We start from the raw sequence: 18,243 nt of genomic DNA, 5'->3' as shown, positions 1-18,243 counted from the left end.
AAATCGGACCACCACCCACGGGAAAGGATTCCATGGAAAGTGGGGATGCAAAAGGGTTGGATCCAGAACAGCTAAATACATGGGGGAGTCGGATCTGGTCAGATCTGGAACAGCTAAAATATATACATACTAAAATGTAATGCTTCAAGGTACAGGAAAAGCATCAGCTGTACAGACCTACTGATGTTTGAATAGAAAATCTGGTCCGCGTGGTTGGTAGGAGCTGTTAGTGCACGTCTCATTGTGGTGGGAAGTTGCAGGTTCAAAACCCAGTGGTACGTTGAATAACAACTGGGGGGTCTGCCTAACCCCAGCATGCCTTTAAAAAAAAAGAGAAAGAAAAGGACTAATAACAATTATTCACTTCAATAGTGATATATATGTAAAACTTATATTGGAGCCTTTATATGGCTGCTCCCAACATAGGTAAAAAAAATTCTAGTCCCCACCCCCCAAAAAAAAAATTCTGCCCCCTCTCCCAATAAAAGTCTCTGGGTCCGTCCCTGGTCAAGGTTTCATCCCTACGGGTAGGGGTGTCAATGGGTCGGGTTTGACACAGACCGGACCCGTACTAAACCCTATAAGGTCAGGGTTTGGTGATAAATAAGAAGGCTGGATTAGGATCCAGGTCAGACCTAAAGGGTCCGATTAATATATGGAGCTGAGTATGGTTTGTTAAATTTCATACCAGACCTGTGTTCTAACTAAGATCCACAAATTTTCAATGTAAAAAAGATAAATATATATATATATATATATATATATATATATATATATATATATATATATATCATTTTAACAGGTATGATCTGAGAATGGTTCATGTAATCTTTATAGGATCCGTCTCTAGTTTTTCTTATGGTGGGTTGGATTGAACCCGGGTCCGGACCCGGTAGCAACATCTCAAACTAGGTTTGGGTTTGGTTCTACTTGGTTAGAAGCAAACCTGACCCATTGACACCCTTACCCACGGGTGTCACCCCCTGTGTTATGCCAAAGGAAGGCGACTCACAGGGGGCGAGGGGTGCACCACAGGTTCATACTACCATGACTGCACCTAGGGAGGAAAGAGGGGCCATTGTGGGGCTTAAACGAGAGAACTTTTCATATGAAAATTTTTACCTTTTTTCTATGATGTTACCAGTTCTACATACGAAAATTTTATTCTCCTAAAAATGGATTAAAAAATTATGGTAAATTTTTTACCACATATGCATGTTCAAATTCTCTTGGGAAAAAGTAAACACTTCCAAACGCGGCCTTCCTGTCATTTGACAAAGAGACTGTACCACAGTAGCTGGGAAGGTATTCAACGGGTGAAAAGATCAGGTGCAATATGATTGCACAAATATTTGTGCATTAAGCACCTGATCACCCTCCATCTTGGGGAAAGGGCCTGTCAAGGTGTAGGACCCAATACCTGATGGAGGGTGATGGGGGGGGGCTTTATGCACAAATTTTGTGCAACATGCTCATATTGCACCTGATCCGGACTCTATTCAACGTGATTAAATTATCTGAGAAATGGGTTGCCCCTCGAGGAAGGCAACAGTCAAAACATGTCCCTTACTTTGTTTTCTCCGTAAAAAGATCAGGTGCAATATGATTGCACAAATATTTGTGCATTAAGCACCTGATCACCCTTCATCTTGGAGACAGACCCTGTCAGTTGTGGGGCCCAAGGCTTGATGGAGGGCAATCAGGTGCTTAATGCACAAATTTTGTGCCATGTGACTCGTTTTCTCCTACTTACACTATATAATTAGGTAACCCAAAACTTATTTTTTACCATGCAACTTATATCCTTAGGATTTGATTCACGAAAACAAAAATCAAGGGGGAGAAAAAGCCAAAAAAAGCACGGGTGATTTCTTTTAAAGAGTACGGTACCGTCGAGGGTAAAAATATTAACTCAAAAATATGCGGGTTTAAATATTGAAACCAGGTTGGACCTATCATCTAGTGGGCAAGGCACAGCTGTCATGACAGGCTATTATTGGATACGACCATAGTGTGTGTGCCTTAGTGCACGCGGTACCATCATTTGGGAAGATCGAAAAGTGATGTGAACCCCATATCAGATTTACCAGCAAAGCTATCAAACTATGCTTATTTAAGAGAAGTTAAAAAAAAAAATTAAATGATTTAAACATACATAAAAACAAAGAAATAAAATAAATAAATAAATAGAATTTGTCTCTTATAAATTCTTATTTGACTCATAGATTTATCATCTTTTTTTAAAATAAGAGTTTCTTAACTACAATCAAAACAAACTACTCTATTTTTTATAACTTTCTAATTAACTAAAGCTTGTCCTAAAAATATGAATCAAGCACAATGATCCAATATCCAAGCACAAAACAACTAAATGTACAAATTTAAATGATCAAAATAACAAAGGAAATCTAAAATCTAAGATGGATCCAAATAGACTGTTAAACCCGTTTGCTTTGATGGATTGTGATTAACTAAAAAAAAATTTGTCAATCGTTGATATTTAAATGTTGATTTTCACTCAATGAATGTAGGTCGCATTTATGGAGTCCGATTTGATCAAAATAAATCCCAAGAAGGGGTACTAAGATAGGGATGACATAGGAAATGAGTGGAACCAAGTTGGCAAGGTAAGCCCTTTGTGGTTTCAAATCATTTCTATATGGAAAGGTGAAACCACCCCTGGGACCAGGGACCTGATCAGGCTGGGCTTTGTCTGCCATGCTTACAGTCACTGTCCTGGTGATGTGAACCTGTGGAGCACCCCTCAAACCCGAGGGGCCGCCTTGCTTCACCTTACTAGAAAAGGGAAGTGCCTACATGAGGATTCGAACTCGGGGTAAGGAGATATTTCGCTATCACCGAGCCCGAGGCCATGCGGGCAACGGGCTACCCCTTGAGTTATGTTCAAATCATGATTGTCCCATGTTAAGTGACAAACCGCAGTAATTTCTATAGCCAGAAATGTGGGGTCCTTGTAGGCAAAAACCCTGTGGCGTTGGAGATTTATTGCTTGAAGGAATATGTTAAAGCAGCAGCAACTGAGAGCAGAGATCAAGGACCATGAGGTTCTTATAAGATGAAACAATGGAGGGTGAAGATGTCAAAATCACTTTCTTAAAGTAAATTGACAGATCATTTGATCTGCTCTTGCAGCAACTAAGGACTGGTGGGCTTCTCTTGTGTCAGGATGATGAGGGCATCTTTGATAAGAGTGGCTATCTTGCTGCTGGGCGGCCAAGCGAATGGAAGGGGGAACTCTACTGTGTTGTTGGCTTTGGAAGGGTAGGGCTTTATGGAATAGCAATGCAAGCATGTAGCTGAGGACATGATCATGATAATGTCTCAAAGGAAAGCAAACCAACCTCATCATTCATGTTAGTCAAAGGAGCAGTTGGCCACGTGGTGAGATGACTTGATGAGAAAATAAAGCCAGTGGTAAGATATTGAATGCAGTCATCATCATCTAGAATAAAATAAAATGAAGCTTCGCATAAATTTTGACCATTCATATATATATATATATATATATATAGAGAGAGAGAGAGAGAGAGAAAGAGAGAGAGAGAGATCCTATGGCTATAAGTGACTATTGGAGGTCATTCTAAAAGTCACGAAAGACATCTCTTGAGGATGAAAAAAAAATTCAGGGTTGTATCCCAAAACTTGAACCATTTTCAAGTCTATAAATGCAGTATTAAAACATACTAACATACATAGATAGAAGTAACACTGGTTACTAAAGCATTGAGAAAAACAAGGGTTGAGAGTTCGGACTACGTGACGATTTCGAGCGTAATTGTGAAGCCTTCATCTCATTGCAAATTTGGCCTCATACAAGGTCGCTTCCCAACATTGGTATCAAAGCGCGGGTTATGTGGGTTTGATAGATCCCTGGCGGTGAAAGTATGCACGCCGATATTTTTGCATCACCATCATCGGGAAAAAGAAAAACAAACAATTCAAACAGAAAAAATAAGCGATTAAGGTTGGTCAGATTTTTCTGTTTTGCATTATCAAACAGTGATTAGAAATCACTGTTTGGGAAAACCCGATTTATCAGGGTAAAGTTTTTCAGATAAAATATATTTTCTGGTGAAAAACAATCATTAAGGTCCATCACTAGAAATTGGTGGAGCCGTGTCCGGTGACAGAAGCCTACAGTATCTGATCTGTGACACAATAAAATAAAATAAAAAAATTAGAGGGATTTTAGTCCTCTGTTGCTCACAAAACAAATCAGAAATCAAAACCAATAGAGGAAGTCTCTTTGTTTAGTGCCAAACAAAGGATTTTTTCATGTATTTTTTTTTACTAGACTGGAGAGGCATTCCCCAATAACACTCTCGCCGAAGATCGCTTCCATTGGCGAAAGGGTGGGGGATGGGTCACTGAGAAAAAAAAAGAACCAACAAATTACCTCAGAAGGGTTTTTCGACTGACCGGTTGGATAGTGCTCATTTTGCCATAAAAATTGAACGTCAAACCGGCTGGCCGACGATGAAACCGAGCGCGCCCAAATCTGTTTAGTGGCTTCCTCCACTCCATCGGGTCGTTGCCGAAAAACCCCAAAACATCGTAGGCGGCTGAAGAACGTCGGGCTGACGCTGGTACGAGTTGCTCTGACGAGTCATCCCCGTGACTCATCCATTTTGATGAGTCATTGCCTAAAAACCATAGGCGACGGCAGCAGCTATCGCTCAAATGAAATAGGAACCGACGGCTCAGCAGAAATAGCACTCGGCTGCAACCCATTGCCGAAAAAAGCATCGGGTTGCCTTCTGTTGCCGAAAAAACAAAAAAGAAAAAGAAAGAAAAAAGAGAAAGGAGAAGGGGGAAAGGTAGAGCCTTACCTGCGCGTCGCCAGATGGGCCGGAGGAACCCCTGCCGGAGATTCCAGCATTGCTCCGGTGGGCAGCGGTGGGCTCCCTCTTTTTTTCCTCAATTTTTTTTTAACAAAAGGGAACCCTAATTGGGTTTCCCTCCGTTTAACATATAAGGTTTAATAAAAAAAAATCATATTAAACTTGAAATTTATTATAATTTTAGAAAACTATAATCGGCTTTTCTGAAATTACAGAAAAGTGGTTCTATTCTTTTTTGTTAAACTCAGAAAATTTTACAATTACTAAAAGGCATTAATCTTTTCTAAAATTATAGAAAGAGGGTTGAATCTTTCAGTTTAACTCAAAATTTTCTATTTTGAGGTTTCTATTTCCGTTTTTGCTTAAGAAGGTGTTTGCCTTTCTGGAAATTGTAAACAAGAGGTTTATCTTTTTTGATAAACTCAGAAAGTTGTTGAAACAGATTTTTGTGATTTTGTTTACACAGAATCTATCTTAAATACTTTCTAAAATTGGAGAAAAGTGGTTCTGAGTTTCAAAAAATCACTTGTTACTTATCTTTGTCAAAAAGTGTTTAAATTTAACAAATTTTTTGAGTTTCTTACATACTTAAAGATCATATTGCATGATAAATTAGTTATATTTATAAATATTAGTTGGAATATACTTTATTGATTTTAATATTTATTTATAATTAAGAAAATGACAAATCAAATAGTCATGGCTGAGTTATCCAAAATAAAAAACTCAATGGGGCAAATTTTGGAATATGGAGAAGAAAAATAGAATATTTATTGACACATGACAAGACCCTATATGTATTGAACAGAGGACTAAATTCAACAAGAAGCGTTCAGTGCAAACCAAGAACTCCAAGACTGCAATCAGGGGAGCATGTTTCTCTTGTGGAAAAGTTGGTTATTTCAAGAATAATTGCCCCAATAGAACCAAGAAAGAGACTCCAGGAAAGCAAGTAAATGAAGAACGAGAATTAATATGCATTGTATCCGAATCATTAATCGTAGATAGTGACCTCCCAGGGTGGTGAATAGATTCAAGGGTGACGCGACATGTGTCTAAGACAAAGGAAGGACTTGTGAAAATAAAGGAGTTGAAGCCTGGAGATCATAAGGTGTATATAGAAAATAACGCCTATAGTGATGTGGTCGGGATAGGGACCTATAGGCTTCAGGTAGAAAGGATCATACTCCTATTAACTAATGTACTTTGTGATGATTCTATGAGAAAGAATATTTTAGCAGTGGGAGATTTTGCTAAAAAGAGCTTCGAAATCTGCTTTCGTGATGATAATGTCACTATTGGGAAAGATGGAAAAGTGAAGCTCAGGGGTCGCTATGGTGTTGACCATGGTCTTTTTCGTCTTAATGTAACTCCTTCTACAAGTAATACAATGAATATTTATGGTTATATTGATTGTGTATTTAATGTTGATGCATATTTATAGCATTTAAGGTTATGGCATATAAATGTCAATAAAAAAATTGCATGAGATTATTATCTTCCCTTAAATATAGAATTTGAAAAAATGTAAACCATGCATATTAGAAAAAATTACAAAAAAATATTTTCCTAAGGGAAGTAGGCCATGTGATTTGTTAGTTCTGGTACACACAGATATTTGTGGGACTTTAATCGTAGAAACACATGAAAGAAAATCATATTTCATCATATTTATAGATGATTACTCTAGGTATAGATACATATACCTAATTTCTAAGAAATCAGAAGCTCTAGAAAAGTTTAAGACATACAAACTTGAAGTTGAAGGATTACTAGAAAGAAAAATTTAGGTTATCCAGATGAATATAACTCTGATGAGTTTAAGACCTTCTGCATTGATAATAATATAATTTATCATACAACAATGTCTTATACGCTACAACGGAATGGTGTAGCAGAATGAAGGAATAGAACCTTAATGGACATGACAAGATCTATGTTGGCACATGTAAATCTTCCCAATAAATTCTGAGGAGAAGCAATTTGCATTGTCATGTATATCTTGAATAAGGTTTCTTCTAAGGTTGTAGAGCTTACTCTCCTTGAATTATGGACTAGTAGGAAGCCAGACTTGAGTCATTTACGAAAGTAGGGGTCTCCTACTCATGTGTTGATTCCTAGTCAAATGAGAAACAAGTTAGATAGTAAAACTATCAAATGCATCTTCATGGGATACCCAAACGAATCAAAGGGATATCGACTATATAATCTTGAAAATTGATCTATAGAAAGTAGAGAGGTAGAATTCTTGAAAACTCAAGAAAGCATTTTTTATTATGAAGATGATGATGTCTTTCTGGATATCATAAATGATCCTAGGATACCCATTTAAGAGTTAGAGCATAATGATCTAGATGTAAATAATGAAGAAACTTCACAACCAGTAATTGAAGAGAAAAGAACAGGAACTCATCCATCCTATTTGAATGATTATTATATATTCTTAAGTGAGGAATTATGCTTTTACATAGATTTGGATGAAACTCCTGATAACTTGAGTTTTGAAAATGCAATTGCTTTTAATGAGTCTAAACTTTGAAAAGAAGTAATGAAAGATGAGTTGGACTCAGAGTCGGACCTGTAAAGAGGCCAATGAGGCTTGGGCCTCAGGGCCCCTAGGCCCAAAATAAAATTAGGGGCCCATTTTTAAGGCCCGAGCTCCCCTATTTTTATTTAATATAATATAAATATTTGTAATATTATATTTGTTTAATGTGAATGCAAATTTTATTGTTATTTTGATTCTTAAAAAAAAAATCGGAGGCGCTGCCCCCCTCCTACTATTAATAGGGGGCCCATTTTTTCCCTCCGCCTCAGGCCCCATAAAACACAGGTACGGCTCTGGTTGGACTCCATAGAAAAGAATAGAGTTTGAGAATTAGCTACCTTACCTAATGGATATAGGGCAATTGGTAGCAAGTGGGTTCTCAAGAAAAAACTTAAAGCAGATGAATCTATTGATAGATTCAAGGCAAGATTAGTAGCAAAAGGTTATACTCAACGAGAATGGATTGATTATGAAGAAACTTAGTCTCATGTAGCCAAACTGACATTTATTCGCATTATTTTGGCATTGGTAGCTTATTTTGATCTTGACTTATATCAAATTGATGTGAAAATGGCATTCTTAAATGATGAATTAAATAAATTTATTTTCATGCAGCAACCAGAAGGTTTTGAAATTAAAGGTCAAGAAGATAAAGTATACAAGTTAAATAAATCATTGTATGGACTTAAGCAGACACCAAGACAGTGGTATTTGACTTTTCATAATGCTATAACCAAATTGGGTTATAAGGCAAATAGTCTAGATCACTGTATATATGTCAAGAAAAGTAAGAGTAAGTTTATTATGTTATCTCTCTATGTTGATGATATATTAATTAAAGGAAATGACATAGACATGATAAATATGACTAAATCATGGTTAAGTTTTCGATTTGAAATAAAAAATATAGGTAAAACTTCATATATCTTTGGAATTAAAATCCATAGAGATAGAAAATCGAGATTGTTATGTTTGAGTTAAGGAAAATATTTTGGCCACATTTTAAAAAAAATTAGAATGGAAAGTACTAAGGTAAAAGGTACTCCTATAGTAAAAGGCCAAAAAGCTAAGTAAGAATAATTGTTCAAAGGATGGACAAGAAAATTTGAATGTTCCCTATGTTCAGGCAATTGGAAGCCTGATGCATGCAATGCTTTGTACTAAACCTGACTTAAGCTTTGTTGTAAGTCTAGTAAGTAGATATCAAAGTAATCATGGGCTCTCTCACTGAAAAGCAGTTAAGCGAATTTTTCAATATCTAAAGGAAACTAAGGTGTTAGAAAATGCTCAAGCAAGAAAACGAAGAAACAAGAACAGTCAAATCACAAAGAAGAGGGACACACAGATTTTCGTGGAAAAACCTCCCATCAAACTAAAGAGAGTAAAAAACCACAGTCGCTCAGAGAGAAATCTTATTGCTCTTTTCCGACTGTTACAAGAGAGAAAGAAAAAGAAAGTATTTATACAAGGCAAGGGTGACAACCCTAAACCTAAACAAAATAGGTCTGATCCATAAGAAACTGGGTCTCAAACATAAGCCCATAAAAAATTTCTTCTGGTTGCCCCCCCCACGCCGGGGGGAGCTCTCGGACCCCCCTTCCTGCAAGGGCAAAAACTCTGAATCAGGCTCCACAACTCATCATAAGGAACTTAAGCTATGCTATCAGCTAGATAGTTTAAAGCTTGTAGGATACTCAGATGCAGACTTTGCTGGTGACAGAGATGAAGCAAAATCTATCTCTGGTTATGTATTTATGTTAGGAGGTGGGGCAATTGCACGGTCATGCAAGAAATAAGGGTGTGTGGCACAACATACCCAGGAAGCTAAGTATCTTGCTTGTAGTATGGTAGTCACATTTGGTGTGTGGATAAATCATTTTTTAAATGAGTTAAAATTGAACATTCAAAAAAATCCAATTCAACTATATTATGACAATAAAGCTGCTATAAGACTAATACAAATAAGAGCTGATAGTTCTAAAAGTAAGCATATTGAAGTTAAATATCAATATATTCATGATATGCTTATGAAAAATAAAATAACAATGAACTATGTTCCTTTAAGTAGCATGGTAGCAGACCCACTAACCAAGGCAGTCACTGAAAATATTTTCACTAGACATGTAAGTCAGATGGGACTCAGATATGTCTAAGTGGTAAATGAGTAAAAATTACTCAGAAAGTGTGCATGCAAGGTTTCGGTTGAAAACAAGCATATAAACACAATGAGAATAAATATTACTCAGAAAGTGTATATGCAAGGTTCCGGTTGAGAACAAGCATATAAACACAGGGTGAATAAAGATTACTCAAAAAGTGTGTACGCAAGGTTCCAATTGAGAACAAGCATATAAACACAAAAAGTCCCTTATGGCCAAGTAGGAGATGTAAGGTCGTATGGCTATAAGTGATTGTTGGAGGTCATGCCAACCGCCACAATACAAGAGACATGTCTCTTGAAGGATGAAGGAATTTCTCCCAGGGTTGTGTCTCAAAACTTGAACCATTTTTAAGTCTATAAATGCAGTCTGAAAATATACGAACATACATAGACAAAAAGTACCAGTGGTTACTAAAGCATTGAGAAAAACAAGGGTTGAAAGTTTGGACTACCTGGCGATTTCGAGAGTAACTGTGAAGCCTTCATCTCGTTGTGAATTCAGCACCGTGCAAGGTCGCTTCTGAGCAAGAGAGAGCTTAAAAATGTGCATTAGACATTGACACTGAATGGATTTGGTTATGGATCAATGCATCAGTTTTTTCGATTTATTAACCAAAGAAACTACACCCTGCACAAAGACCTGGTCGCACTGGCTCATCTTGCCACATTTATGATCATCATGCCGGTGGCATAAAACTCCGAGGCCAAAACCCCCACCTCCTCCAGGGTCTATGCTGATCAATGCAACAGCTAATTGATACAACAAGAGAGAGAGTGTATATGTGCATGTGTGCGCATGTTTTTTTTTTTTAAACCTCGCAGGCAAATACCCTGGGGAGCGCTTTTAAAAGTAAAGTGAACTGAACAAATTCTTTTATCCTTCTATCTGCTGTCTTTGGATAGTCCTTGGAGATCATGTTCCCCTTCACCTCCTAAGGCATTTTTGCTTTGCATGCCTCAGAATGAGGCTTCACCGCCGCCAAGCTTCCTTTCACAGAATCAAAATCAGACCACCGGACTCGGTGCTCGGCATTGAACATTGCCCACCTTTTTTGTGTGAAAAGGGAGTGGCATGTTTGCTTTGCAGAGGTGGAACCCATGGAAACCCATCATTTTTTGTGCATTTCCATGAAACTCTCTGGTTTCCGCAACACATCATGCCCTCTACCTCATGTTGGGAAGAGAATTGGGTTAAGAGAACCCCAATTTTATTGGTGTAGAGGAAGGGCACTAAGGCGGGCCTTTGTTGTTGTACAGATGAGGAGGCCTTCATTTATAAAATATCACGATCTGAACACAACATTTTCTGTAGCCATTATTCAGACATTAGAAGTGTGATTAATCAAAATATCGCATTCTTAATGAACTGTTAATGCATTAAAAAAAAGAAATTTCTATTTTTTATACTCTCTCTCTCTCTCTCTCTCTCTATATATATATATATATATATATATATATATATATATATACACACACACACACTCACGAAAAACCAAAAATTTAAAAATGTCCAGTTTTCCAAGAATGAGATTTGTGGCTGTGGTTGGATCAACCATGGCACTTAAAAAACTGGTTTTCTCGGGAAAAACTAAGAAAAAACAGTAAACAACAGCATCATAAAATCGGTGTATTTACAACCATCCATTTTTGCATCACCGAAAAAAAATGCACATGGGTAGGATTCCAGCTATTCAAAAGCTAGTTCCCACTAAAAACAGCATGTAAGTCACGGCCATGAGAGATCATTTGGACCCAAAAAAAATAAAAATGAAGTTTACTAAATATCAGACAGTAAACCTATAAATAATACCAAAATTTGAAAAAAAAATAATATTTTCAAAATAAAGTATATTTTAAAGTATCCAGTCTTTAGTGGGAAAATAACAGATATTGGCAAAATAATAACTTTCATGATATTTTCAAAATATAGCCAATGTTTGAGACTAAGCATAGATGTTGCAAGATAAAGAAAAGGCATCAGATGAATACATCAACTCATACTTGGAACAGAAAATCTGGCTAGAAACAATGTAGCAAGAGACGGAAAAGTAGTAGCATTTCAAAAAAATGACAATGATACAATTCAATAGGGATATATACTTTTTACAGTCGACTGTAAATCTTATTATCTGCTTCTCAGCGGGAAAAAAATCCTATCGGCTTGCACATAATATCTAGTTGGAAACATCATATTTCCACATCTTGTGGGTTCATGAAAGTATGACGTGTGCAGACTTTTCACACGCTGCAAAACTCAACAGCCCACAACATACCAAATTTCATGATTGAAAAAATAATATGTTTACCGCAAAATGACAGGATCCAATGTGTGATTCCTAGCGAACAAACCATGTTGAACTCATCCGTGGCGTCAGATTCAGTCAAGACAGTTTGCACCTATGTTTTTCCAACTCTATATCCATTCAATAGGATGCAAAAACAGTCACAAGGAAACACAGGGAATCACCAAGAGATCACATAATACAGAGCCATCGTTGCATCACATAATGCAGGTTTAAATTGATAACCAAAAGAAACACATAATGTTTCTGTTGTCTGGACCAGGTTGTGTGCAATTACAAGTTGCATTTGATAAAGAAGAAACTTATGATGAAACAGCATACCATTACCATTCTCTCGCTGTTAGCAGAAACGCCATATTAACCAGGACCCACTTTGGGAATGTCATAGTGCTCGCTGAGATTCGCCAGATACTGATTGAAATCCTGAATTCGATCCCTGTGTGATTTGCTAGAGATCTTCGGCAAACTCTTTGTGTCAAGTTTAGCCCTCTGTTCTATGTATTTCCTCTCAGCTGGTGTGAGATGGTCATCGGAAGGGGGCTGACTTCCTTCCTTCCCTAACTGGTCCTCTTCATTTGTGTCCTTCAAAGGATCAGTTGACACACCTGCTACAACTAACACCAGCACAAATGCTAAATGAACAGATACCGGAGAAAGTTGCGGCCAAATGACAAGAGCTCAATTACTCGGGTTAAAAAGAAATGGTTGTGCTTCAAACAGATAGAACAGAAAGGTTGAAAACAACGTTTATGGGTTGAATAAAGACAACCAACCTCCTGATGGCTCACTCCCAGATGTCTCAGACAGCTGATAGTGCTTCTTTTTCTTCTTCTTTATCCCACCTGACTTGACATCCAAGGCCTTGCCTTTCAATTTTAGCTTCCCCGCAACAACGTTTTCATATGCAGACATTGTTCGTGTAAAAGATACAAAAGCTGACAAGAGAAACATAATGAGCCAATGATAAAACTGGCAATTGAAGAAATGTAACATAAGGAACCACCAGGTCGTCTGACAGCAATTCTCATATTAGAAGAGAAAGAAATAAGAACTGCGAAGCAGAAAGAACACAGAAAAACAATTGGAGAGACGACAATTATCAAAAGCCACAGCTTATATCTGAGTCAATGGCTAATCATTTTAAACAGATATTGTCAAGGAAATTGTTAAACGGAACACAGAACTGGAATCTACTTACTGCTGGATTTTCCTGGTCCTTACAGAACTTGTCCTTCAGCAGGTAGAATTGATGAAGAAAAATCAGATGCTTAATTTTTCTGGTACTTATAATCCATAAAAGTAATAATTACAGGCTGATATACTCGAATTCTTAAACACCGTGGACATTCGCAGAAGCATTTGTAAAATAGAGGATGCAACTTTCCTATCTTACTAGAAAATTAATAGGTATTGCAATCCCACATAAGTTTTTGCCCTGTGCAAAGTACATGGGTTCTTTTTGCCCATTTATCATTTTTTTTTATTGTTCTGCCATTTCTCTATGGTATGATGGATCTGCAAATTTTGTGTGGTGACTAATTGGTGGTTTCGATAAAAATGAACCGGATACAACTGAAACTAAGACCCTTTGATATAACCGATCAATGTTTTGTTTATAGCAAGGTCCATGGTTGTTCATGAAAAGAAAAAAAAACTGCCCTGCATTTTTTTTTTTGAAACTATTTTCTCATGTCCATAAATAGATGGTTCTATATTGCTGGGTATTGTGATATATAAAAATATATATAATGATAGTCTGGATGTAGTGACTACGTTCTAGAGTTTGGGTATTTTGCCTAAAAATATGTGGGTATTGAACACCATCGAGTGCCACTGGGTACTGGAGGGCGCATCACACCCTGTTGGGCGTCGATGCTGCTCATGGCAGCATGCCACCATTGGTCGAATATGGTCTGCACGACCCCCATCATGCTGTGACACTTACTAGGTCCGCCACAACCCAACTAAAACTTCAAAAAAAATGATAAATGGCAGACAGCTGGGGCTGACTACACCCAATTGATCGCCTCTGTTCGGGTTGTTTGGTGCCTGCCGAACACGACAGACTGGGTCTGTTGTATTGGGCAGGGTAGCAGCTGCCGCTGCACCCTTGTAGGCACAACAAACTGGGATCAAACAATCCCAGCTCCTCACCATAGCCGATGACCGATAGGGTATACTACCCTGTCAAGAGGCCCATTTGTGGCTGCCACGGGCTATCAGCTTGTCTATGACTCAGTGCAGCCCAATTACAGTAAGAGAATATATATGTATATATATATATATATTGAGAGACAAAAGGTTCAGTACAATCCTATAAATGCTAAATACTTGAATTCACAAAACGTTAATGGTATATGTACTCTTGTTCTATTTGACAATCTAAATGAAAATAGAACTTTGGATGTTTTGGCCATCATAGTGTGCGCAAACACACTTTTGCAAAAGTTGCACTTTTTACTAATTGTTCCTAAAATGAATGTTTATCTCATTATTGAGTTTATGAAATATAGAAAATGACCAGAGTGATTGTTAATTCTCTTACAAATGAAATATGTGTTACATCTGAGATTCATTATTATGCACACACTCCGAGTAGACGATGAGCACATACATTGGTTATGGCAAAACTCACTCTAGTGCACCTGTGTAAGTAGCATAATGATTTTTTATTATCTGCTTATGAAGAAAATATTATGTGTCGATGAATGTGGCTAATGAATGAGATATCAATGATGTATTTATGTTGCACATGGTTTTGTATATTACTGACACATGAATGTTGTGACCCACGTTCAAAGCATGAACCGTCTGTTGTTAAATGCATATTTTTGTTATAATGATACAATTAATAACAACTACAGGAGGCATGCCCTAGGGGCACTTATGATGCTAATTGATTCACATATTAATTGAATTGTGATTACATGCAAATGTTATATGTTTTGTGTCGGTTGATATATGCATGTTCTGCAAAAATTTGCCTAATAAAGGACATTTGTCATGCCATAATCATGTGAAAGCTCAAAACTGAGCTTGGGGTTTCGCACAACCTTTATAGTGCCATACGAGCACTTATGAGAAGTTATTCTTGAGACATGTCATGTAAGTGCATGATCAGTGGGGTACAAAACGTACACCCTAGCTCATAAATGAAATTTTAAAATACTGCAAGTATAAGTACTCAACTGAAAAGAATTAATGTTGGTACCTATTGGGCATTGATTTGGTATGTGCATAAACTGAGATCACCCCGAGTGTGGGTTGGGATTTTGAAAATCCCTTGGTGCAATAACTTGCACCTAAAAACAAACAAGAATGAAAAATATGCACACATAACCTAACTGTGGGATTCTGGGTATACCTGAAAGACGGTATATGTTATCGATTTTCCCGAGATACTGGATATACCTGAAAACGGTATATGTTACTGGTTTCTCAGGACTCTGGATACACCTGAAAGACAATATATGTTACTGGACCCAAGGTCTACCTTGGAGAGAGTAGATGGTACAAGCTCCGTGGGACAGTTACGTTTTTGTGAGAGTTAGGCGTCTCACCCGGTACCCAGTCCTCGGGGTTTGGATTTCAGGACTACCAGTGTGTCCTAGGTGGTAGATCCAAGTCTTCTGCAGAAGTTATAGGGCGAATCTTAATTCTAGTTCTAACCATTAAGGATTACTCTCTCGATCACGGACCGTCTCCTTTAGACCTCCGTACGGCTAGTCATACGGGGTATTAATTAAAAAAAAAAACATAACAAACCCCCGTGTGGTCTCAGTCCGCTACGATGTCGAATGCATGTGTGTACCCACAAGGTAATTAACAAGAGAAGACATAAAGTTAGTACACTTTTGAAAGCCTTCAACTATTCGCACAATGATTGTTAGAATATGATTTTGATTCACTCATGTGATGCATAACTCAAACATGTTTTTCCTTTACATGCAAAATTCAATTAAAGTTTGGTGTAGAACCCCTTTCACAATAATTAATGTTGCATTTGTTATAGTATGATTGTGATTCACTCATATAATGCATAGCTTAACAATGTTTCATTTACATTCAAATGTGATCACCTAAATACCTAAATGTGATTCATTCATATGATGTGGCATCTAAGTCACACGAACTCGGCTAGGGAGGCGTTGCACCCGAGTCGACATGCCCCGACACGGGTGCGAACACGAGTGCAGCTTCGGACACGGCCCAGACTCGGTCAACGCCGAGTCGGACTCGATCAACGAGTCGAGGCCGAGGTCGTCCTTGTTTTGGACTCAATCAACGTTGACTGAGTCCAAAAATGTTCGTTTTGATTTTTAAAATACGTTTTAGATCCAGGTCGGATCGGGTCCGAACCCGACCCAGATCCAAATTTCATCTGCAGCCGAACCCTAAAAGGAGTTTATCGATAGGGGGAGGGGCTTACCCTCTCGATTTTGCCTCTCCCCCCAGCCTCTGCACCTTTCTCCTACACCCACGTCGGCGATCCAGACTCCGGTGACGGTACGCACAGGTGCCAGCCACCGCCTCCCCCTCCGTCAACAGGTATGTCGACCCTCTTGCATCCTCTGCTCGCAGCCTCCCTCCTTGCACACTCTGCTCGCAGAAGAGGGGCTCGGTCCCTCTCTGTGCCTCCTATTCACAAAGGAGGGGCTTGGCCCCTCCTCGTTTCGCTTATGTCAGGCAGACCCCTCCCCCCCTGCACCCTCTGCTCGCAGAAGAGGGGCTCACCCCCCCCCCTCCCTGCACCCTCTGCTCACAGAAGAGGGGCTCGGTCCCTCCCTGTGCCTCTGATTCACAGAGGAGGGGCTCAGCCCCTCCTCGTTTCCCTTTTATCGAGGGGGTAAGAAGTAGGAGTGGGAGAAGGAGGGGGCTCTGCTGACAGGCTGAGCCTTGCCCCGCTGCTGCCTTTGGCTTTTTGGCAAGGGCGAAGCCCCTGCCACTGATAAGGTTCAACAGGGGCTTGCCCTGCCCCTCCTTTTTGCGTCAAATAGGGGGTAGGCCCCCTATCTCAAACCTGCTTTGCAGAAAGCAAAGGAGGGCCTGGTTTGAACCTGATTTGCACAGGAGGAACGAACCTGGAGCTCCTATTACTATTGTTTTGAAGTGTTTATTAACTTTATTTTATTTACTTATTTTCTTTTCAGTTTTCACTTTTCAGATATAATGGCGAGTTCTAGCGGTAGTGTCAATACATTTGGTTCAAGTTCTAATCCTGAATTAGAAGATTCTCAACCACTTTGGAGGCTTATGACAGAAGGGATAAAAGCTAGTAGTGGTGGTGGGGGGAATGTGCAATTTCATTGTAATCTATGTAAGACTTTTCACAGGTTCTTATACGCATGTGAAAGCGCATCTTTTGCATATTCCTGGTCAAGGAATTAGGGCATGTTCTGGGGTTGACAAAGACATGTTAAAGCAATTAAAAAAAGAACAAGAGGAAGCTGAAAAGAAGAAAATTGTAGAGATGAGAAGCAATTCGATTAATTTGTCTTTTCCTATTGCTAGTGATATACAAAAAGAACTTTTAAAGAAAAGAAAGATGGAAAGCAATAAAACAATACAAGCGTCATTCAAAAACATGGCAAGAGCAGAAATTGATAAAAAGATTGGTCGATTCTTTTACTCAAGCTCAATTCCTTTTAATGTAGCTAGAAGTCCATACTGGAAAGATATGATTAAATCTTTGGTTAATTGTAATTTGAGTGGTTATGTGCCTCCTAGTTCAGAAAAGCTAAGAACAGTCATTCTTGCAGAGGAAAAAAATAGAATTGAAGACTTGTTAGAGACCCAAAAATTTGCATGTAAACGACATGGAGTGTTGATTGTTTCTGATGGGTGGACTGATATACAAAGGCGATCACTTATAAACTTCATTGCTTACTCACTTAATGGGCCAATCTTTTTGAAGACTGTTGATGCATTTGGAGAGTATAAAGATGCCGAATATTTAAAGAGATTATTTGTCGAAATGATAAAAAAAGTAGATGAATAAAGTGTGGTGCAAATCATTACTGACAATGCTTCAGTTTGCAGTCGTGCGGGAATGAATTTGGCAAGTGAAGATATATATTCAGATATTTTTTGGACTCCTTGTGCAGCACACAGTTTAAATTTGGCACTTAAGAGTATATGCAATCCATCAAAAGATGATGCATATGCACGTGAAATGTGTTTATGGATTGAGAAAATAGAGCATGATGTTCGAAATATTAGAAATTTTGTTGTAAACCATCATCATGCTCTTTCTATATTTAATAGGCATTCTGATCTCAAGTTATTGAAAGTTGTTGAAACTCGTTTTGTTTCTCTCATTGTTATGATGAAAAGAATTAAGCAACTCAAGAATGCATTGATGATGATAGT

General features: G+C 38.2%; 1 protein-coding gene across 3 annotated transcripts in view; it reads right to left on the bottom strand.

Annotated features, from left to right (window-relative positions):
- Positions 1–12,068: 12,068 nt before the first annotated feature.
- Positions 12,069–18,243, bottom strand: part of LOC149817236 (7-dehydrocholesterol reductase-like protein) — a 33,010-nt gene continuing 26,835 nt past the window's right edge. For 2 of the 3 annotated variants that reach the window (XM_089987125.1, XM_089987124.1), the window contains 2 exons: positions 12,648–12,809; positions 12,069–12,488 (listed from right to left, as the gene is read on the bottom strand). In XM_089987125.1, coding sequence (XP_089843251.1) covers positions 12,232–12,488; positions 12,648–12,786 — 396 coding nt within the window. In that variant the 5' untranslated portion in view covers positions 12,787–12,809 and the 3' untranslated portion in view covers positions 12,069–12,231. The remainder of the gene's footprint in view (positions 12,489–12,647; positions 12,810–18,243) is intronic. The other variant, XM_089987126.1, reaches the window with a different exon arrangement.

This window comes from Nuphar pumila, chromosome 14 (assembly GCF_984573655.1).
Source record: "Nuphar pumila chromosome 14, dmNupPumi1.hap1.1, whole genome shotgun sequence".
NCBI lineage: Eukaryota > Viridiplantae > Streptophyta > Magnoliopsida > Nymphaeales > Nymphaeaceae > Nuphar > Nuphar pumila.
This window is presented reverse-complemented; position numbering and strand designations above follow the sequence as displayed.